Source organism: Liolophura sinensis, chromosome 10, assembly GCF_032854445.1.
Source record: "Liolophura sinensis isolate JHLJ2023 chromosome 10, CUHK_Ljap_v2, whole genome shotgun sequence".
Classification (NCBI taxonomy): Eukaryota; Metazoa; Mollusca; class Polyplacophora; order Chitonida; family Chitonidae; genus Liolophura; species Liolophura sinensis.
The window spans coordinates 1287121-1311415 of NC_088304.1; the positions used below are offsets into that span (position 1 = coordinate 1287121).

At 38.3% G+C, this 24295-nt stretch overlaps 2 protein-coding genes across 3 annotated transcripts; one reads left to right on the top strand and one right to left on the bottom strand.

Annotated features, from left to right (window-relative positions):
- The first annotated feature begins 292 nt into the window (after positions 1–292).
- Positions 293–22780, top strand: LOC135476817 (uncharacterized). 2 transcript variants are annotated; one of them, XM_064756947.1, is made up of 4 exons: positions 293–398; positions 3745–3876; positions 4887–4987; positions 21086–22780. In XM_064756947.1, exons 1-4 carry the CDS (start codon positions 294–296, stop codon positions 21327–21329), a joined length of 582 nt encoding a protein of 193 aa, XP_064613017.1. In that variant the 5' UTR covers position 293; the 3' UTR covers positions 21330–22780. The 2 variants fall into 2 exon arrangements, with proteins under 2 accessions (XP_064613017.1, XP_064613018.1); XM_064756948.1 differs by lacking the exon at positions 21086–22780 and adding an exon at positions 16781–17158.
- LOC135476816 (protein RD3-like) lies at positions 9540–12507 on the bottom strand. The gene has a single exon (XM_064756946.1). It carries the CDS (start codon positions 12302–12304, stop codon positions 11678–11680), a length of 627 nt encoding a protein of 208 aa, XP_064613016.1. The 5' UTR covers positions 12305–12507; the 3' UTR covers positions 9540–11677.
- Positions 22781–24295: the final 1515 nt, after the last annotated feature.

Here is a 24295-nt window from a genome sequence, read left to right on the forward strand (position 1 = left end):
GCCTCCCTCACATTTTAAATGATGTCCCAAGTACATGTGAATACATAACAAATTCCTAAATCTCAGCCTTTACAATAAGATCATTCCAATCTTACCCCACCCCTAACGATAAAGAAAATTTAAGAAAGGAAAATCCCTCTTGTGAGCTAGTCTATATTAATAACGTTGAATGTCATTGTGCCCTGTTGTTGGGCTGGTTGCTATGTTTCAATTGTGCCTTGAGCATGACATTACAGTGAGGAAGCACTATAGATATTATTAAAGCAGTCTGTTGCTGGTTCCAGTGTGTGCGTATGAAATCTAGCGAGTACCTGAGCACCAGACTCGACAGTGTCATGGAGTTGATGGAGAAGGGTTTGCTGAGATCAGGCCAGGGGAATCTCACACTCACTATCAAGGTAAACCTAAAAAAACAACACCTCAGCTATTTTCATTACATGTATATATACAGTTTTAACAGTTTACACTGGCTGGCGATCCTCACCAGACCCAAAGCCGCTGCTAGTCCAGCAAGAGCTGGCGATAATCACCAGACCCAAAGCCGCTGCTAGTCCAGCAAGAGCTGGCAATCCTCACCAGACTCAAAGCCGCTGCTAGTCCAGAAAGAGCTGGCAATCCTCACCAGACCCACAGCTGCTGCTAGTCCAGCAAGAGCTGGCTATCCTCACCAGACTCAAAGCTGCTGCTAGTCCAGCAAGAGCTGGTGATCCTCACCAGACCCAAAGCTGCTGCTAGTCCAGCAAGAGCTGGCGATCCTCACCAGACTCAAAGCTGCTGCTAGTTCAGCAAGAGCTGGCGATCCTCACCAGACCCAAAGCTGCTGCTAGTCCAGCAAGAGCTGGCAATCCTCACCAGATCCAAAGCTGCTGCTAGTCCAGCAAGAGCTGGCGATCCTCACCAGACTCAAAGCTGCTGCTAGTCCAGCAAGAGCTGGCGATCCTCACCAGACTCGACGCTGCTGCTAGTCCAGCAAGAGCATTTTCAACTGCCTCTGCAACCAAAATTTTGAAACATTCCGAGAGAGCTAGACTATATAGAGAAGAAAACTAATTTGTTTTATGAAGCTTTAGTGACACAAACAAATTTTATCATCATTTTTGATATCAATTGTATGCTTAAATCTGCAAATCCTGCAAAGCCTCTAACATAAATATTTCAGATTTTAAATTCATTGATTATGAATAATACTGATATAATATACCTGCCCATGTTAAAATGCATTTGCCCCAACATGGCATAAGGTGACAACATCATTACGCAAAGGGACTTCCCTATGATGTCATAGCGTTCCTACTTAAAAGCTTCGTATTGGGTATAAGGGTCTGGTTGACTTCTAGCAGAAATTCATTTATAACACTGTTTAACTTGTGATGACTCAACAGAGAAACTGAGATGGAATGGGGTCTTAATATCCTGCAATTTTGTATGAAAAACCTACAGAATATTGTGCGATTTTGATGAAACTTAGCATACATCTTGCCTATAATCTGATTTTGCCGAAGTATAATCGCCCATTTAGGACTTGTGTAACAGTGCCTTCCATTCAACTCTTCCTATTGTACTGAACCTGTTTCCATGAAACTCAGAATTCATCTTCCCTACACATCTAAACTTGTGCACGCTTAATAGTTTCAATAACTACTCCCATTCAGGTACGTAGTGCAATAATGTATCTTCATATATGCAGATTTTGTCCTTGATGCAACTTTTACTAAAGTATTGCACCAATTTTCCTGAAACCTTGTGTACATCTTTTATATCATCTAAACATCCACATTCTAAATAATAATGACTGTATTGATTAATATTTTTATTTTCATTTTCTTTCTTTCTCTTCTTGGAAATGTTAGGGAATGGGGGTATTTCAGATATCTGAATTTTTGTGGTTTAAAATTTATCTTTTGTTTTTAATTCTTGTCTTCAGAGTTTAGTGGAGCTTACTGCTATATAATATTCCACAGCTGTAATTCCACGAACACTAGTTTTGTAATTCCTCAACATTTTCCTATATAAAAATGCAACTTTCTGTGCAATTTATGTACATTTTTTAATGTGATTTTAAAGACATACCTACATAGATTGGATTGGCCAATTCCAGGGCTTCACAAAAAGTATGATTTTATCACTCTACACAGAATAATGCTCGCAGAAATGTGCTTGAATAAACACCTTGTAATCATGCAAAAAGGGTTGAAGAATTAGAGTAACTCATTTTAGCCATGATAACAATACCAAAATTTGCATCCAAAATCATAAAACTCCAATACTTGATTTACATGATCAAATTTTATACTAAAGGGGAAGAAACTGTGGGTTGATTTTTTCTGATGAGTGTCAAGATTTTGATGATGAACCTCTCTTCCGACCATTTCCGCTCAATCTTTCATAGCTTGATTGCATCTCTCTGGTTCTTGGCACTGCTTTTGATGCTGTAAGATGAGGAAGATCTTATTTCTGGTTGAATTTAAGTAAATCAAGTTATTTGGAAAAAAAAATACTGGCTCCCTTTAATCTTGGCTAATGTAATTACGTGAAAAGAAAGAAAAAAAAAATTGAAAAAGGAAAAAAAAATTGAAAACGAAAAAAGGCTATTCGTTACCAGAAATGAGCTTTCCTGACCTGCTTGAAAATCAATACTTGACTTGATCGTGTGTAGATCAAAAAACTGTAACTCCCAACATACAACCAGGCCAGGCTCATTGTTAAATATACTTGTGCCAGTGGAATCAGCGTAGATCAGCTGTGTTCAGCTGAATGAATGTCTGTACTCTATTGGGGGTGGGGATTGGGTGGGGTTGGGGAGACAGGGCCGCAGTCAAGAGGTTAGTAAAAGCAACTGGCCTTTCTATTGCTGGAACATACATGTAAGAGGTGTGCATGCAAAACCGGATGGGGAATTTGTGAATTTCCCCACTGTCACTGCTTGTGGGACCTTGGTGACAAAAAGGTGACACTAACTTGAATTTGTGAATTTCAATGTGAAAAGAAAAAAAAATTTATAAAATAAAACTAATAATGCACCCTTTTGTTCCTTGTCCAGTCTTAATGTGTTTTTTGTGTTTATCAAGACTTGTTGAGCATGTATACATATCCTCAACAGGATGCAAATTAGATTATTTTCAAGTACAATTTTTATTTTCATTCACTCCTTTGACTTCGAAAAAGAATTATTCTGCCAGTAAAACAACAATTAAAATTGGCCCAAAGGTCTGGTGATGACACTCATTGTAGTTTACCTGTGTATCTACATGTATGTCACATGTAAGACCTTAATAGTTGCTAGTTTTCTGGACCTTTTTTCTAAATGACTCTTTCATTCTGAATTGAAAATTAGCAAGTAGCTTGACTAATTAGGGTTTTAGACCATTGCAACTATTTTCAGCAGAATTATGGACCGTTTTCATTCTGTTGAAAACTTCGACACACCGACAGCTCAAATGCACCGATCTCACGAGCATTCATGGACAGACCAGTCATAATCAACACTGTTGCAGATAGGTCCACCAGATGTACCAGACATTAGTTACATGAGTTCAACCATTACATGATGTAATTAAACAGTCCCACAGTTATACTTTTCCCATAAATGGAAGAGTATGAACATCCTCACTAGAAAGGGTGTTGGGACACCGAACATCTGGCATGATGCAACATCTGGGATGGTCTCTACTCTTCCAGCTGAGAATGGGGTTACTCTCTAATCAAAAAAGAGTGAGTGAGTGAAGTACATTGCATTTTGAACAGGGTGTCTGCCATAGAGGGTCTGTGATGCAGGATGGCCGTATTCACTCTAGGGAGGGCACATTTAAAACCCCGACAGGCTGGGTGTCAAAGGTGACTGGGGTGAAGGTCAAGAAACAGGCTGCCTATGATACGGTGAGGCTGTTAAGACAATGTCAGTGGTTACCTGCATGTGTCAATTTCATTTAAGTTTGAAATGATTGGCGGAAAGTTGGAATCTCAGTTGTAGCAACTTAAAGGTGAAGAAAACATAAAAAATAATGCAAATATCGAATGAAAGAGCGTGAAAAGATATTTGCAAATTTGGTTTTTAATATTATTTTTGATATTTGTTTTCAAGACGACAGGGTACTTGGAAATATTTTTGCATGGTGGGTATTTGGGACCACCTCTTGGTATTTATGATCTTTGCATAAAAAAGGATGTGATGCATATCTAATAAATTTGTTGTTTATATCCAAACACATGCATTTAATCTAAATTATGATAATATTTATGAATATATTAAAAATACAAATATGGTTAAAACTTGGGTTGAACACTTTGGGTTTCTGTTAGCTGAAAAGACAAAATTATAGCACAAATATATTTATTATACGTTCGCTACATCTTCATTTAGAACATTATTGTGCTGAGGCAATAATATTCACCACACAAACATTGTTTTCAAATGGCTTTTTCTCATTAAAGAAAAAAAAGGTAGAAGGCCCTATACACAAGTATTTTTTCCAACTCTTTCATCTGAAATTTATGTCATTTTTATGTTTCCTCCACCTTTTCCAGCCAGTTTTCTTGAGAACTTTACACGCAATATTTATATATCGCACACTACTGCAAGTATTAATTTTTGTCTTAGTCTTTATGCATTTTCATCACAGTTTTATTTCTGTACAATAACTGCTCCAAATATTGCTCGATTTTGATCAAATTTTAGTGTTCAGCTTAAATTTGAAAACCATCTGGATCCACACAGAAGTTTTCTATGTTTAATGATTCTCATTACTGCTTCAAATTTTGTGCACAGATTCATGTTGTGGTGTCTCGAATCATGTTTTAAAACAAGGATGTCAATTTTACATCACGGTTACATTTTTTACATTACAATTTTACAAATGTGATGTTTTTCATTGTTTTCTGCTTTGCAGGTGATGTTTAAGGGTGTACCTCTGTCCAAACTGCGGACAGCTTCTGTCCCATCAGGAGTTTCAGGTGAAGAAGGGACCGAAACATGCAAAGATACGCCAGGGTAAGTACATGTTATATGGAGAGACTGAGACTCAGACTGTGCTCCACAATTTTCAGATTCAGAGTGTGTCCACAATTATCAAGCTCAGAATGTGATCCACAATTTTCAGGCTCAGACTGCTCCACAGTTTTCAGGCTCAGGCTGTGCTCCACAATTTTCAGGCTCAGACTGTGCTTCACAATTTTCAGGCTCAGACTGCTCCACAGTTTTCAGGCTCAGGCTGTGCTCCACAATTTTCAGGCTCAAACTCTGCTCCAAAAATTATCAGGCTTAGACTGTGCTCCACAATTTTAAGGCTCAAACTCTGCTCCACAATTATCTGACTCAGAATGTGATTCACAATTTCAGGCTCAGACTGTGCTCCACAATTATCAGACTCAGAATGTGATTCACAATTTTTAGGCTCAAACTGTGCTCCACAATTTTCAGGCTCAAACTGTGCTCCACAATTTTCAGGCTCAGACTGTCCTCCACAATTTTCAGGCTCAGGCTGTGCCCTTCAATTATCAGGCTTAGACTGTGCTCCACAATTATCTGTCTCAGAATGTGATTCACAATTTCAGGCTCAGACTGTGCTCCACAATTATCAGGCTGAGAATGTGATTCACAATTTCAGGCTCAGACTGTGCTCCACAATTTTCAGGCTCAGGCTGTGCTCCTCAATTATCAGGCTCAGTGATCCAACATTTTCAGGTTCAGACTGTGCTCCACAGTTATTAGGCCCAGAGTGTGATCCACAATTATCAGGCGCAAAATGTGATCCACAATTTTCAGACCCAAACTGCTCCACAATTTCCAGGCTCAGACTGTGTTCCTCAATCATCAGGCTCAGACTGTGTCCCACAATTATCAAGCTCAGAATGTGATCCACAATTTTCAGGCTCAGTTAGCTCTACAATTTTCAGCTCCAGCAGCTCCACAATTTTCAGGCTTACACTATGCTCCACAGTTTTCAGGCTCCTTCTCTGCTTTTCAATTATCAGGCTCAGACTGTGATCCACAATTTTTTGGCTCAGACTGTGATGCACAGTTATCAGGCTCAGACTGTGATCCACAATTTTCAGGCTCAGAATGTGATAAAAAAATTTCAGGGTCAGTGTGTGTGCCACAAATTTTCAAGCTCAGCATGTGCTCCACAATTTACATGCTCAGTGTGTACTCCACAGTTTTTAGGCTCAGACTGCGTTCCACAATTTTCAGGCTCAGAATGGAACAGTTTTCAGACTTAGTATGTGCTCCAAAATTTTCAGGCTCAACGTGTGCTCCACAATAATTACACTCAGAATGGAACAGTTTTCAGACTTAGTATGTGCTCCAAAATTTTCAGGCTCAACGTGTGCTCCACAATAATTACGCCCAGAATGGAACAGTTTTCAGACTTAGTATGTGCTCCAAAATTTTCAGGCTCAACGTGTGCTCCACAATAATTACACTCAGAATGGAACAGTTTTCAGACTTAGTATGTGCTCCAAAATTTTCAGGCTCAACGTGTGCTCCACAATAATTACGCTCAGAATGGAACAGTTTTCAGACTTAGTATGTGCTCCAAAATTTTCAGGCTCAACGTGTGCTCCACAATAATTACGCTCAGAATGGAACAGTTTTCAGACTTAGTATGTGCTCCAAAATTTTCAGGCTCAACGTGTGCTCCACAATAATTACGCTCAGAATGGAACAGTTTTCAGACTTAGTATGTGCTCCAAAATTTTCAGGCTCAACGTGTGCTCCACAATAATTACACTCAGAAAGTGCTCCAAAGTATTTGGATTCTGACTTTGATCCACACTGAACTTTCTGCAATTTTTAGCCTTGGAACATTATGTGATCTACCATTTTCAGCCAGTCATGAAAACTCAGATTCTGACTGTGATCCACACTGAACTTTCAGCAATTTTTAGCCTTGGAACATTATGTGATCTACCATTTTCAGCCTGTCATGAAAACTCAGATTCTGACTGTGATCCACACTGAACTTTCAGCAATTTTTAGCCTTGGAACATTATGTGATCTACCATTTCCAGCCTGTCATGAAAACTCAGATTCTGACTGTGATCCACACTGAACTTTCTGCAATTTTTAGCCTTGGAACATTATGTGATCTACCATTTTCAGCCTGTCATGAAAACTCAGATTCTGACTTTGATCCACACTGAACTTTCAGCAATTTTTAGCCTTGGAACATTATGTGATCTACCATTTTCAGCCTGTCATGAAAACTCAGATTCTGACTTTGATCCACACTGAACTTTCTGCAATTTTTAGCCCTGGAACATTATGTGATCTACCATTTTCAGCCTGTCATGAAAACTCAGATTCTGACTTTGATCCACACTGAACTTTCAGCAATTTTTAGCCTTGGAACATTATGTGATCTACCATTTTCAGCCTGTCATGAAAACTCAGATTCTGACTGTGATCCACACTGAACTTTCTGCAATTTTTAGCCTTGGAACATTATGTGATCTACCATTTTCAGCCAGTCATGAAAACTCAGATTCTGACTGTGATCCACACTGAACTTTCTGCAATTTTTAGCCCTAGAACATTATGTGATCTACCATTTTCAGCCAGTCATGAAAACTCAGATTCTGACTGTGATCCACACTGAACTTTCAGCAATTTTTAGCCCTGGAACATTATGTGATCTACCATTTTCAGCCAGTCATGAAAACTCAGATTCTGACTGTGATCCACACTGAACTTTCTGCAATTTTTAGCCTTGGAACATTATGTGATCTACCATTTTCAGCCTGTCATGAAAACTCAGATTCTGACTTTGATCCACACTGAACTTTCAGCAATTTTTAGCCTTGGAACATTATGTGATCTACCATTTTCAGCCTGTCATGAAAACTCAGATTCTGACTTTGATCCACACTGAACTTTCTGCAATTTTTAGCCCTGGAACATTATGTGATCTACCATTTTCAGCCTGTCATGAAAACTCAGATTCTGACTTTGATCCACACTGAACTTTCAGCAATTTTTAGCCTTGGAACATTATGTGATCTACCATTTTCAGCCAGTCATGAAAACCCAGATTCTGACTGTGATCCACACTGAACTTTCTGCAATTTTTAGCCTTGGAACATTATGTGATCTACCATTTTCAGCCAGTCATGAAAACTCAGATTCTGACTGTGATCCACACTGAACTTTCTGCAATTTTTAGCCCTAGAACATTATGTGATCTACCATTTTCAGCCAGTCATGAAAACTCAGATTCTGACTGTGATCCACACTGAACTTTCTTCAATTTTTAGCCCTGGAACATTATGTGATCTACCATTTTCAGCCAGTCATGAAAACTCAGATTCTGACTGTGATAAATCATTTGTAATTAAGTTTTCTGGCCATGATGGTGATTCATGAGTGATGCACTCAGTGTGATTCACAGATTTTTTTCTTGCTGTGATGAGGATTCACCCGCAAGTACCTCACACATGGAAAAGTTTGTCAGTAACTTGCCCAAGGTGGGTGGTTTACCCCATTCAATCCGGATTCCTCCAACTACCCAAATTCTTCAACCTTTTCAACTGCCTCTGCAACCAATATTTTGAAACATTCTTAGAGAACTATAGGATGTAGAGAAACAATCCACATAGCTGTGTCAAGCTTGCAACTTCAGTGACACAAACATATCAATTTTGGTGTCATTTTCTTAATAACTGTATGCATAATTTGCACTGAAAAATATGTATACATGTACAAAACAAAGTCAGGAAGTTGGTAATGGTGAGGTTTAGGGTGTGTTTATTTGTCAGTTTCTCAGCATCACAGGCTGCCAGACAGGAATAACATATGTACAGATGCCATGCAAAGCTTTTACCTGGGGACTTAATAATTCTTTTGTTTTTTATCTTTGTCTAATTTAAAAGGTAGGTTTGGAAGGTTGATCACTGGAAGGTTGATCACTGGAAGGTGGCCTTGGAGTGTGATGGCAAAACACTGAAATTCTGTGAAATATAAAATATACAATACAGGCTGACCTGAGCTAGGAGCTTCAAAACTGAAATGAGATAAAAGCCATTAAAAGTGCCAATGCTTTCAATCATTTTATGATTGTTTAGTTTTTTCGGGAAAAAAAACAGAAATGTAGTCTTTTATTTATGTTCCTTGTTAAATGGGAAGGAAAATGGATATGAAAAATGCGATCGTTGCTTGCCGGATTCTGGATTCATCAGTGTTTCTTAGTTGGTTGGATATCACTAGTAGTCTTTAATATTATGATTGAATTGATGATATTCATTGATATATATAAGATATGATGACATTACTTCTGAGACAGTTTTAAAACATTAACCACAGCTTTTTGAAAGTGTTTCATAAATTTTAGGAAAAGAAGGCATATTCTGGCTTTAACCAGAATTGTGGAATTTTGTTGGAAGCTTGGTTTGTACATGTACATGTAATACTTGGTGGATAACATTTTTCATCCTTTGTTTTTCCTGCCAGTATTTGCATCTATGGCAGTATTGCCAGTGTATGGGTTACTGACAACTTAGTCATTTTGCTCATTAAAGAACAGAACTGAACAATCTTATAGGTCAACAACAGGCTATTTACCAAACATGGAATGATAGGGCCATCAAACAGAACTATTTAGCTCAGTATATCCAGAAATTTTCATTTTACTTGTTTAATTACTCACTACTTGAGATAGATCGACAGAGCCTTCCACATGTAACTGTCAACTAAACAGACATATATCTATAACTCTATAAGTGGACAGCAGAGCAGTCTAACTCAGCAATCTATGGAACCATAAAGAGCTCAGTGAACAGCAGGGCAATCTAACTCAACAATCTGTGGAACCATAAAGAGCTCAGTGAACAGCAGGGCAATCTGACTCAGCAATCTATGGAACCATAAAGAGCTCAGTGAACAGCAGGGCAATCTAACTCAGCAATCTATGGAACCATAAAGAGCTCAGTGAACAGCAGGGCAATCTAACTCAGCAATCTATGGAACCATAAAGAGCTCAGTGAACAGCAAGGCAATCTAATTCAGCAATCTATGGAACCATAAAGAGCTCAGTGAACAACAGGGCAATCTAATTCAGCAATCTATGGAACCATAAAGAGCTCAGTGAACAGCAGGGCAATCTAACTCAGCAATCTATGGAACCATAAAGAGCTCAGTGAACAGCAGGGCAATCTAACTCAGCAATCTATGGAACCATAGATATTGCTTAATGAACAGCGGAGCAATCTTCCTCAGCAATCTATGGAACCATAAAGAGCTCAGTGAACAGCAGAGCAGTCTAACTCATTGAACATAGAGCCTGTGCTAAACTCACTGAACAACAGTCATCCAACTCTTTGAACAATAGAGTCAACCTTACCTTTAATACTGTAGACCCACAATAGTCATCCAATTCCATGAACACTAGAACCAATTCTAACTCAGTACTGCACAACTTAACTTGTTGAACAATCTGATAAACTCAGTTCTAGCTCACAGGACAACAGTCATCTCGCTCATTGTACAAGAGAGCCAGTTCTAACTCACTGAACAACAGTCATCCAACTCTGTGAACACTAGAGCCAATTCTAACTCACTGAACAACAGACCAATCTAACTTGTTGAACAATCTGACATACTCAATTCACTAAACACCAGTCATCAAACTCAGCGGGCAACTCATCAGACAATAGAGCCATCTCTACATGTGCTGATGAAGTCAATTCAGGATTTATATACCCTGTGCACAGATGGTACCTAGCTGATAGTGACGGTCAGTTATATGTGCTTAATACTGTAGATTTGACCACCTTCAAGTGGTTGGAATTTGCTGAAAGTTTGATTTGATAAGCGGCCATTATAAACTTACTCATCTGTTGTACATTGGGAGGTGAATTAATCTTGGAGTGATTTTGTTTGAACATGTCATAATCAAAGATTCGTCTTCCAGTGCATTTTAGAATGTTTAGACCTCATCAGTACTGGTTAATTGCTACAATACACATACATGTACCTCTAGGATAGTTTCAACCATACAAATATCAACTTCTAGAAAGTGCACTTAAATCGGCTGACTTTAGACCGGTTGTCTGCATGACATGTTTTCTACCTACTACATGAAGTCGTATGTCAGCTAGCAATGAATCTAACTGGAAATGGGCAATGGCAGTGTGTGTCATGTGCGAGTGAGCATAACATCAGGAAGCATGTTTAATGATCTATCTACATACACACCTTGTCCCTGGATAAAACAATTTTCACAAAACCATACACTGCTTCAGGCATTCTGTTTCAGTATGCTAGTCAGGGGCTGCTTTCACAAATGTTCGTAAGACATATTTCTCGTAACTTTTTTTGTAGAAGACATTGCCTAGGTTGTAGTCCATAAGGCGATGTGATTTACGAGAAAAGTTTTGATAAACTGATTTACAAAGCGTTGTAAAAATGGCCCCTGATTATGTACATGCTTTCCATACTCTAAACTCTTTCATGCAATGTTGACATTTTTGAATTAAAACGGCAGATAACAATGCAAAGCAAGTTAATCCTGTATTATGAATATTCCTTCACATATCATTTCAGAACCATCAATAGCCATTTTTATTTGTTTCCAAATGAGGCTTTCATTTGTTCACATTTCTGAGGAACAGCGTTATACAATACTTTTCATATGTAAGCCAATACATACATGCAATGTTATAATTTTCACTGACACTAGTTGCAATTTCAGATTTCTATTGATGTTTCTTCGTTTTCGTTTCCGTGAAAAACTGTTAAGAAAGTCTGGCTGCTTGGCCCCATGGTTTGTAACTGGGTGCCCTGCTTTTCCATATCATCATACTGCTCATCGTCCAGTGGGGTCACTTTGGGGTTTGGCCGTACGCTCATACGCAGACTGGTCAAACTGGCAGTCCTTTTGGTCACCCAGTCGGTCAGCGTCTCCTCTTTGGGGCGCTCCTCTATGACCTGGATGACCGCCGATCGCAAAATCCGTGGAAGTTTGTCCACAGGTGGCTCAGCGACTAATGCATCACGGAAAGTGCCGATGATTCGGCTGCACTCAGAGGCCTTGACTTTGTAGCACAGTTCCTCGAGTTCTAATCTTTCCAGCTGAGGAATTTCAAATGTTTTGGGAGAGGGCGTTGATGCCAGCCAGCTGTAATCGACAGCGCTTGCGCTTTGTTGTTTCTCCTCCCGGTCACGCGCCATGTAGTACTCTTCCAGCTCCTTGATTCGGAAGTCAAGTTCTGTCATAAGCGAATCACACACGACACTCTGCTGATCCTTCTCGTGTGTGCGGTAAGGAGTGGTGTAGTCCGCCACCCACTGACGCAGCCGCGACACAAATGGCATTGCGGATCGAATGTTCAAACAAGAGCCAGGTTAAAGTAAGATAGTATCCAGTCACAGACGTGGTTTCATACAACTACCAATAGCTGTTCAAATCACCACGACTGTTACTGTCCAAACATAAGTTTTGGTTAATTATCATGACAAAATCATGGTGACTCAACACATGGATGGCATCAGTGACCAAAACTACTGGTCAGTCGTATCATGTTGGCTTCAACTGTCCAGAACGATATTGGGTAAAAGTATGACTAGTAGAATTTGTCCAAGGCTTGCTGATGATAATGTCACTTTGGGAGCGTGCTGAAGTGATCTAAGCAGTGTAATGACCAGTATAAGATGTGATCAGTTGTCATCTGGTCATGCTGGTTCCAGGCCGCCAAAGTAGATCTGTAGACAGTCAGCTGGCATATATCTGCAGTGGAAACAGGCCTCTAGTTAGTATGGCTTAGTGGTATTTCATTTATAAATAGTTCAGGTAAAATCACAAAGTTTCTTTATGGACACCAATTTCTGATTTATTTTTACAAATGTTTTCATGTACATTCTAACAATGTAACTTTGTGATGTTACTCTGTCAACTTGTAAGTGCCTTTAAGGAACAAAGTTCAGGTAACATCGGAATTTACTGAATTCAAGAGCAGCATTCTTCATGCTGGATCATTTTGACCAGTAAAATCAAACTTTTTGAATTAAATATTGAAGCAATTATGATTGTCAATCATACATCGACTACATACAGTCAGGAGGTCTGTGTGTTTGATTTATTTGCATGGATTATTTGAAAGTAATAACTTAAACAAAAGAGCTACATGCACAAAATGTGGCAGAGTGTATTGATATACATTGTACTATAAATACTGTAAGTATTTCATCGAAACTTTGATAGGTAAAAGTGCACTTTCAGAAGCATATGAATTAAGCCATGAAGATCAATACTTTTGATGCAAACACTTCTGTTTATATTTCTTATAACATATCATTAAAAATTCACAAAAAAACCCCTAAGTGGCACTGTAAGGTAACTGAATCCATTAGAATCAAGTATAAATGTACTTGTTGTGTTAAATGCGCTTTAGGTGAAATACAGTAGCCAGGTATCTCATCAGCCAGGCATCTCATCAGCCAGGTATCTCATCAGCCAGGTATCTCATCAGCCAGGCATCTCATCAGCCAGCTATCTCATCAGCCAGCTATCTCAGTAGCCAGCTATCTCATCTGCCAGCTATCTCATCTGCCAGCTATCTCATCTGCCAGCTATCTCATCTGCCTTACTGGCAAAATTAGCAAGAGCTGGATTTGAACCTGAAACCTGACCCTGAGAGCTGGTGGACTTCTGACAGCAGCCATTACTTCCCTTAACCAGCAAAGATCTCTTACCAACTTAACTTTATTTCATTGTCTACATGCTGAAGGTATTGAGCGTGACAAATGACAGTAGGTGTATTATATGTGACAAATGACAGTAGGTGTATTATATGTGACAAATGATAGTAGGTGTATTATATGTGACAAATGACAGTAGGTGTATTATATGTGACAAATGACAGTAGGTGTATTATATGTGACAAAACGATTCATCAGAGATGGTACATTAATTTCACCCTCATCACTAATTTGTGTATGTTGACAGTTATCCTATCATCAGTAATAATAAAGGTTGTTTGTTTCTGAAAATAAAACCTTCCAGTGAAGGAAATGAACCATGACATAAAGTGGTGGTTAATCAATTGAATGAATGCTATATCCTGAACAATTTTTTATTTTTATTTTGCTGCAAATAGCAGTGACAAACAAAAGCTCTAGTATATTTTCTACTGCCTGCGAATTTCACAGTTATTATTTGTCTGCATTAGTACTGGCTACATCAGTGGTAGTGATTACATCTGATACAGTCTCTAATCTGACATCAGTGGTAGTGATTACATCTGATACAGTCTTTAATCTGACATCAGCAGAAGTGATTACATTTGATACAGTCTTTAATCTGATGTCAGTGGTAGTGATTACATTTGATACTGTCTTTATTCTGACATCAGCAGAAGTGATTACATTTGATACAGCCTTTAATCTGATGTCAGTGGTGATGGTTACATTTGATACAGCCTATAATCTGACATCAGTGGTAGTGATTACATTTTTGATACAGTCTTTAATCTGATGTCAGTGGTAGTGATTACATTTTTGATACAGTCTTTAATCTGACATCAGTGGTAGTGATTACATTTGATACAGCCTTTAATCTGACATCAGTGGTGATGGTTACATTTGATACAGCCTTTAATCTGACATCAGTGGTAGTGATTACATTTGATACAGCCTTTAATCTGACATCAGTGGTGATGGTTACATTGATACAGCCTTTAATCTGATGTCAGTGGTAGTGATTACATTTGATACTGCCTTTATTCTGACATCAGCAGAAGTGATTACATTTGGTACAGTCTTTAATCTGATGTCAGTGGTAGTGATTACATTTGATACTGTCTTTATTCTGACATCAGCAGTAGTGATTACATTTGATACAGCCTTTAATCTGACGTCAGTGGTGATGGTTACATTTGATACTGCCTTTATTCTGACATCAGCAGTAGTGATTACATTTGGTACAGTCTTTAATCTGATGTCAGTGGTAGTGATTACATTTGATACTGTCTTTATTCTGACATCAGCAGTAGTGATTACATTTGATACAGCCTTTAATCTGATGTCAGTGGTAGTGATTACATTTGATACTGCCTTTATTCTGACATCAGCAGTAGTGATTACATTTTTGATACAGTGTTTAATCTGACATCAGTGGTAGTGATTACATTTGATACTGTCTTTAATTTGACATCAGTGTTAGTGATTACATTTGATACTGTCTTTAATCTGACATCAGTGGTAGTGATTACATCTGAAACAGTCTTTAATCTGACATCAATGGTGATGGTTACATTTGATACAGCCTTTAATCTGACATCAGTGGTGATGGTTACATTTGATACTGCCTTTAATCTGATGTCAGTTGTGATGATTACATCTGATACAGTCTTTAATCTAACATCAGTGGTGATGATTACATTTGATACAGCCTTTATTCTGACATCAGCAGTAGTGATTACATTTTTGATACAGTCTTTAATCTGACCAGTTGTGATGATTACATCTGATAGTCTTTAATCTAACATCAGTGGTGATGGTTACATTTGATATAATCTTTAATCTGACATCAGTGGTGATGATTACATTTGATATAATCTTTAATCTGACATCAGTGGTAGTGATTACATTGACATCAGCAGTAGTGATTACATTTGATACTGTCTTTAATCTGACATCATTGGTAGTGATTACATTTGATACTGTCTTTAATTTAACGCCTGCATTATGATGAGCCGGGAAGGGAATATTAGTCTGCATGACATCAATGAAATGTCATCAGGGTCCTACTGCCTGGCATTGTCAGGATTGTTTGCTGGGTGTCCATTGTCAGATTTGACCTAAATTCCTCGACCCAGAATTGATCTGATAAAGGTGGTTTAAGGGTTGCTTGGAAAATAGGATGATATAGGAAAGTTTCAGCGCCAAATCTAATGTTTTAGTATCTTTATTTACCTCTAGTAGTGGACTTATTGTAGATGTGTTGTCTGTTATTTATTTCTGCCTTTGAAGTGATGATTTGTGGGTAGATTTGTTACATAGCACTCAGCCAGTTATTTAAAGAATTAAACTGGTCAATCCAGCTTGGACCTGAGTTGCCAGCATTAGGTTGGGCAAGGTGCCAACCTATGCCCACTTATGCATGTGGTCAGTTCCCCCTGATGGATGCTACATTCAGATTGTTTTTCATTCCTTCAGTTGTCGAACAAATAGTTAAAAACTTAAAGGACAGTGCCATTCTTATCACAATAAGAAATGGCCATCCTAGGGAATGTATGAGGAGAACAAAAGGTATTACGAGACATTAACCAATCATAATAGAGGCTTAGTTCCATATTGTGATGGGAGCCACAGTAAAAAATTCACTGATGACGCGTCACTTTGATGTCTTAACTGATCAAAATGATTTGTTGTAAGATTGATCCTTAATTGATTGCTGTTGATTGTTTAGCTGAGTGAATACTGTTTATATATCAATGCAGGCTACGAGATATACATACACTGTATAGCAATGGTCCTGTCCAATCAAAACCATCTATGTCACATCATAATGGCAAACTAAATTAATGTTTTCTCCCACCATAATACCGTTGTATAAGTGAAACATTCTTAAGTATGGCTTGAAACGACAATGAAAACACCCTCCTGTAATCAACGACCATCCTGTGATCAATCACTGTCTTGTGATCAATCACTGTTTTGTGATCAATCACCGTCCAGTGATCAATAGAACTATCAGAATCAGGCAGAATTTTGTCGTGGGTAAAATTTTAGGTCAAATACTTGACTTCATTGGTGGTATTCAAGAATTATTTCGCAGATTTATGGTTGTAGGAAACCTGGCTTAATACAGGGAAGGAAACCACCGCTGGCCCTTTTTCAGATTCCTGATACTGACATACAAACTGGCCGTCAACATTCTTTTAGCATGGTATGGCTTAATTCAAACATCTATCAGGTAAATAAATAAATAAATACACTCAGTGCTCAACCAGCATAACGCACCACAAGAGTGATGTTTAAGCTTCATGTAACTGACAGCTTTTTAAGAGCCTACAGATTATTTTTAAATGACAGTGGTCAGTGTAGTAAACACTGTGGTTTACCTGCCTGCCTTCGTCCAGCATGTCCAGGTTGTTGGGTTATGATATGTCCAATCCTCAGTATCAGTCAGTGTCTACATCACTGCGCAGTCATCAAGGCATTGGCATCAAACCCCAGGTAAATATCAGGTTGATCCGTCCCTTTTGGTGTCAGTAGGGTCAGCATGGCATCACGGTGCCACACGCTGCTGCATGTACAGCCAGCATTGTGTATGTTTGCCTCGTCTCCCTATAGACATACCCGCACAGACACACAACAAATGCCAGGCCAGCTAGTAGGCAGGGAATTAGCGGCTCTTTGTGCTGGCCAATAACAGTATTGATTTAATCCTTGTCTGTTACCTGCATCTCAAGCATCCTGGCTTGATGCACAGAGGGATTCATGGATACCAGAGAGCAGCTGCATGGAAGCTGCTGCCAGCTACTCAGCAAATCTGCGTGGTGGTGTTACCATGACAACCAGAGAATCTTGTCACATTGCTCACCAAGTGTTTGTGTCAGTTTGGTAAACAGGTCAGTTGTTTTCCATTTTACAAGGGATTTTTTTTATCTCCTGTTTTGCAGTTGCCCATTGTTCTGTCATGTATAAGTGTGTACAAATCTATAACAGCAGCTGTTCTTGTCGGCAGAAGAAAGAGAATCTCCAATTGCCAATATACTTTCAGTTTAAGCTTCAGATTTTCACAGACACATGTACATTTAGGATAGGTATAATAGGCAAAAAGTTGGAGCTACCATTAAACAGAAAAAAACAACAGAAATGTTAAATGATATAAAGACATAAATTATTTATCATATTTATTTAGCCAGAGAAACCTGATATTATCAGTTCTGTCATGAGGCAAAATTTGAAATATAACAAGCAGTAGAAACACTTAACAAATGTTTATGTGAGAACAAATGTGACCCAATTTGAACCCCTTGGAACTTGGCATGGAATTTGTGTTATATCAAGGTTTTAAGTTTTGACCTAAAAAATAAAAATAAAAAATCATTGTTTGAAATCCACCCCATTTGCTGAGTGCACAAAAATGAAACTTCAGTACATTGCATAATATGTACTAGTATGTAAAAACATCAAATTCCAACACAGATATACGTTAAAAAGTACAATATGTTTTTGATTTAAATTTCAAATTTTCGCTGAATTCCAAATTGTCAATGATACTTCAGGCCCAGTCTCTTAGATGCATATCTGGGTCAAATCTTGAAAATCTTTACTGATTTCAAGACTTAAAGACTTACTGATACAAGTTTGAAAAAAATGGAAAATTACAGTTTCAGTGGACAGCTTTGTAATTTTGTTTGTTTGCCCAGGCGGGAAGGATATTAAATTGAATTCTCTGTCAATAGTAGTGCAGTGTTAGTCAACCACCTCTGGCACTCATTCAGTTTGTCATGTAGTGTGAATCTTCACCCTTAAGCACTTTTAGCAGTGGAATTCATATATACAATTATTATGAAAAATTTCCTAAAAATGATTTGCTTGTGTCATTTAAGATGCAAGCTTCATAAAACAGTGCAAATTATTTCTCTACACCCCATTGTTCTCTCATAATGTTTCTAGTTGCAGAGGCGGTTGAAACAGCTGAAGTGTTAGGATACACATACATGTCAATATACTGGTATTACTAGAGTGATTACTGTGCATTAAGTGTACCTCAGGCTTCTGTCGTTACATAATTGATCATAATTGCTTATAGGCCTTTGTCTGTGGGCTAATCGTCTCATTAGCAGAGCCCAATTAATTGCGATTGAAGTTGTCCTGTGATTGGCAAAAATTAGTTTTACCTGGGGTTGGGTGATGTTGGGTGGAGTGGGTGATGATGGTATATTAGAACACCTACCATAGGTAATGACTTATTTCCTCTTACTTCCCATTACTGTTAACGCATTGACACGGACCTACAACCCAATTAATTAGCTGTTAATACCTACTTTCCGTGTGGCCAGCCGAACAGGTGTATCATGACTACATGTAGTATTTTTGTAATTCCCTCGTGTTACCACATTTTGCACACCTGTGGCTCTGCTAATTAGCTCCGGCATTTAACAACTGTCAGGTTAAGCACAAAACGCTGGTAAGCTCAGGAAGACATGTATGTATTAATGGTACTATGTGTGGTTTGTGTATATCTTACCTTATCTATTTTATGCCTGTGTGTATCTTACCTTATCTATTTTATTCTTGTGTAAATCTTGCCTTATCTGTTTTATGCTTGTGTATACCTTACCTTATCTATTTTATACTTGTGTGTATCTTACCTTATCTGTTTTATGCTTGTGTGTATCTTACCTTATCTGTTTTATGCTTGTGTGTATCTTACCTTATCTATTTCATGCTTGTGTGTATCTTACCTTATCTATTTTATGCTTGTGTGTCAGGAAAAAGGTAAATGTTATTCATAGGTTCCCATATTCAAATATTTGTATTTTTAATCTGGGTTGTTGTTTATGTACAAGGTTGTCAGAGTAAAATTCCACACAATTTCTTACATTTAATGAATGTATGAGTATATCTAGGTTTTTTTAGCAATAGCTTAGTTTGTCTGTAGGTCAGGGGGTCCAGATTGCTTATATGGACTTAAAAACTACCCGAATGAGAATCATGAAATTCACAGTATGTGAGCCCTCGGGTCAAGTACAAAAACCACCTTGATATGCGCATAAGTGATGCATATTTACTGATTTCCAGGAGTTTCATTGGCCATCAGTTTCTGTGCAATAAATGCACTTAATTAGTATCATCCAATTTGTATACAATTTTGTGTACAGCCACGTATATATATCAGATTTTATTTTTTATTTATTTTTTTATTTACTCAATAATATTTCACTTTTACGACAGCAGGCAGCATTATGGTGGGAGGTAACCGAGCAGAGCCCGGGGGGCTGGGTCTTTCTGTTTCTGTGTCTTTGTCCTCTAAATATAGCTCAGTATAGATGAATGATACGCTGTACATGTAGGATTATCAAAAGCAGGATTGGCAGCATTGATACTTTTTATATGCCCCTGCCATTAGGCGAAGCGTATTATGTGTTAGCGATTTTGTCTGTCAGCCTTTCTGTCTGTCCATCCGTCAATATTTGTGTCTGGGCTACAACTCCAACAGTTTTCCATATAGTTTTAATTTACGTGGTTGTCCATTTTCGCGATTGTCATGGTAACCACATAGCCATTTTCCTAACGTACTATCATGGTTACCAAATTACCATTTCCTTATATACTGGGTATACTATATAAGTAGACATGATTTTGTGTCCGGGATACAACTCCAACTGGTTTCCATGCAGAGTTTAAGTTTTTGGTTGATACATAGATACACACAGGGCGATGTGTCATGACTCACATTTGCCTATTTTTGCGGTTGTCATGGTAATCGATAGCCATTTTTCTTATATATACTATATAAATAAAAAGGATTTCGAGTATGGGCTACAACACCAACTGTTTTCCGCATAAAGTTTTCATTTGAGGTGGACACATTTGTCCACTTGCGATGAACATTCCCGTAAGGGGTCATACTTAATGCTGCTGGTATTCTTTTATACATTTTAAACAAATGCATATGTTGGGGCGTATGCTATGTTCACCTGAACTCTTGTTCAGTTTGAATCTCATCTTGTTTTGGACTTTTCATGTGTAAAAAATTTTCACTGACAGTTTTATCAGCTTTATGGGTAAACTGTATGTGCCTGTGGTAAACTGACCTTGGCAAGTTACTGACTAACTTTCTCAAGTGGAACTTAGAGCTATACCTATGCATCTTTTTGGTGGAAGACAAATGGTCTTATGCAAATTGTCATACAAGCATCATCAAGAACTTTAATACTGCCACAAAGACTGGAGATTCTACACTTTCACTGGCCAATACTGGAATATGAGTTCATAAATTAATTTGATATTGCATTTCTAAAATCTTTTTCACAAAATCTTTATTGCAGTGAGAACCTATGTATATATCTTGCCTGATCAATCAAAGTTAACCTGATTTGTTTTTTTAATACACTCCACAACATGCTTTGTCTGTTTCAGAGATTATGGAATAACCTCAGCTGTCAGTCATCTCTGTGGCGTATCCAGTGGCAACTCAGCTGTAGGTAACAAGAGCCAGGAGCCTGTGAGGTGGGGGAAGTTTCTGGTGAACTGTAAAGTGTGCCTGGTCTCTGATCATGAGTTAGCTTTGTCTGAGAGTTTCTTAGGCAGTGATTTCTGGACGGAGAACTTTGAGCGCTGTCACCTGAGTGAGGAATTGTGGGATAGTATAACAAAATGGTGAGGAACATCACCAACAAAAATTGCCGGCAAAATAGTCCTTATCGAAACAGTGTCTTCTACACTCATCTGAAACTTAAAGTGAAGATAAATGGTGCAACAAAGTCAATTCCAATCACAGCCCCAGGCACAAAACTATTTTCATGAATTTTTCTTCAAATTTCTGATTATGCCATAAAAAGCCTTTAAAGTAGGATAACATATGGTGGCCTTTTTGGACTGAGGCTAGATCTAAGTCACCTGAAGTTTCATCACTTTCAGTGTGGAGAAAAGGCTGAGTTTTGTTGTCCAGAAATGTACAATTATGAGCTCTTTTTCCCACAATGCATTAGTGTTACATAATAAACGATTTCTGTATTTAGGGTTGGTAGGGAGTAGGGATGCAAAATGCGCAGACAGCCAGATTACTGAATATGCTGGATGAATTTCAGAAAGTACTGAAAGAGAAATTTAGGTTTCTGATTAGACTGATGTCACACGCACTTAATTAATAAGAATTTCCCTTATTTGTCAAAGAACAAAACCCTTAGTTTGAAAATAGTTATTTTCTGTAAGCACATCTCTGACAAGCTACTTGAGGATCAGTCTAATATTGAGTTTTAATGGATTTTCAGGATGTTTCAGAGACTTCTGACATGCAAATGTGCAGCTATGACAACATATAGGCCAGTCACCAAAAACACACAGGAGATGGTTTTAACTTATCTGTTTGTCTTATTGGACCTGGGTGTATTAGGACTTAACACAAGATTTAACTTTAAGCCGAGTCTTCGATTAATTAACAGCACATTACACATGAACTAAATCTACTGCTGTTATAGTTTGACTTTCAAATGGTATTGGCTGCTGAATTTGGCTAAAATCTTAAATATAAAAAATGACTTAACATCAGCATTAGCTAAGTACACTTTCAAATGACTTGGCCTTGGGGTTTAGCGCTAAACTGAAAGTTACTGTTAACAGGTATTAAAAGACCTTCTAAAACTTTGCTTTTGACAAAGTTAGTCTTTTTTCTGGAAAGTTCAGGTCACCTCTGAAAAGTGTTTTCAGATTTGTTTCAAAGATAAGAACTTCTGAAATATATGTTTCAGGACTAAAAGTATTATTTTTTCATGACTTCTGTTTGCTGGTAAAAATGCATTTTTGTATGGTTTTTTGTGGCATATAGAGTATTTCATTGATATGATGGTGGGTAGGTTTATTGGTGAAGGAAACAAGGGAAATCTCAGGGGATCTCAAGGGAAATCAACTCCCTTTGCCTAACGATACTCAATACATAAAGCCTCAACTGAATCAAAGGGGGGCAGAATGTAAGCATGCAATGTCACTGGCCAAAGACCAATCAACTCTAGCTACACCAAGCTTTCAGCCCCGCCAGGGTCCCAGATGGCTTCAAGGCAGACAGTTTCAGGAAGCTAATAATGGAACACCAACTTCCCTTTGTGGTTTACAGGCAAGCCCAAACTTGAAAATTCAAGAATGGAATAAAAATAAAACTGAAAATCCACCTTTTTGTTTAGGCATGCTTTCATGATTTTCCACTTTCTATAGTGTTTCCGATCATGTAAATATGTTTTCAGCATGAAAAATTGCTGGGATGGTCCATATTTACCACAGATTAGACAGTTTTCGACTTTTCTTTTTATCCTCTTTGATGACCTAGAAAAAAAAAAGATATGTTCATCTCAGCCAAGTCACAGACAGCTGGAAATTGGGTTGCCTGGACTAAATGGTGTAGCACATACATCCTGGGTTGTACATCCTGCCAAGCAGTGCATGTCATATCCCGTCATCTCTGGTATATGTGATAGGTAATTGGGATAATTTCAGTTCAATTCAAATGTATTTATTTATTTATTTGATTGGTGTTTTGCACCGTACTCAAGAATATTTCACTTATACGACGGCGGCCAGCATTTATGGTGGGTGAAAACCAGGCTGGTGAAACCCACGACCATCCGCAGGTTGCTGCAGACCTTCCCAGGTACGGAGAGGAAGCCAGCATGAACTGGACTTGAACTCACAGGGACCGCATTGGTGAGAGACTCCAGGGTCATTACGCTGTGCTAGTGCACTAACCAACTGAGCCACGGAGGCCCCCTCAATCAATTCAAATGCAAGTAGCCGGTTTCGGCCACTGTTAGAGTGAAGAAGCTTCAGATTATCTGTCTTGAAAGCATCTCAGACTTGCCATCACGAAACCACACAACATTTATTTGTTTATTTGATTGGAGTTCTACATCGCACCTGAGAGTATTTCACTTAAAGGGTAGCAGCCAGCATTATAATGGCAGGAAACTGCGCTCTGGGAAACCCATGACCATCTGAAGATTGCTGACAGACCTTTTCACATTCATGACATACCCAGCACAACCTGGACTTGAACTCACAGCAGTCACATTGTTGAGATGCTTCGGAGTCATTGTGCTGCAATAAAATGCTAAACGCTTGGTCATGACATTTGACTGAAGATGCAGTACATGTGTGTGTCGAGACATTTCTTTGGATGACTTACAGCAATGAGACTGACGTGTAACTGGGTCGAACTAGAGGCATTGTTCAATTCAGTCAAGGGTCCTAGTCTGCTGCAGGAGAGTGAAGCAGAACTGCTGACATTGTGAAGGTGGGGATACACTGTAAAACAAAGATAGCATAAGCAGCCACCAGTCATGTCCCACACAGAATGCTGTCCGACAACACAGAACTGCCACAAAATCAAGGAGGAAACCCGATAGGTATTTGGTATAAGAAACAGTTTTATTATGTTACAGTACAAAAAGGATACTGTACAAAATTAAGCACTTCAAATTTTCTGTACAAACATGGGATTTAAATAACAGAAAACAAGCACTGACATTAAAGACTCGCAATTTAGTATTTGAAATTTCCTGTGTTACCATATAAAACTGTAAGAGTCACCACATAAAAGTGGTGCATGTTCACAAATGCTGATATTAAGTGTTTCACCAG

Coding starts and splice junctions, on each gene's coding strand:
- LOC135476816 (XM_064756946.1), bottom strand. CDS start 12,304: ATGCCATTTGTGTCGCGGCTGCGTCAGTGGGTGGCGGACTACACCACT.
- LOC135476817 (XM_064756947.1), top strand. CDS start 294: ATGAAATCTAGCGAGTACCTGAGCACCAGACTCGACAGTGTCATGGAG. Junction 399..3,744: donor ATCTCACACTCACTATCAAG/GTAAACCTAAAA, acceptor CATTTTGAACAG/GGTGTCTGCCATAGAGGGTC. Junction 4,988..21,085: donor ACATGCAAAGATACGCCAGG/GTAAGTACATGT, acceptor TGTCTGTTTCAG/AGATTATGGAATAACCTCAG.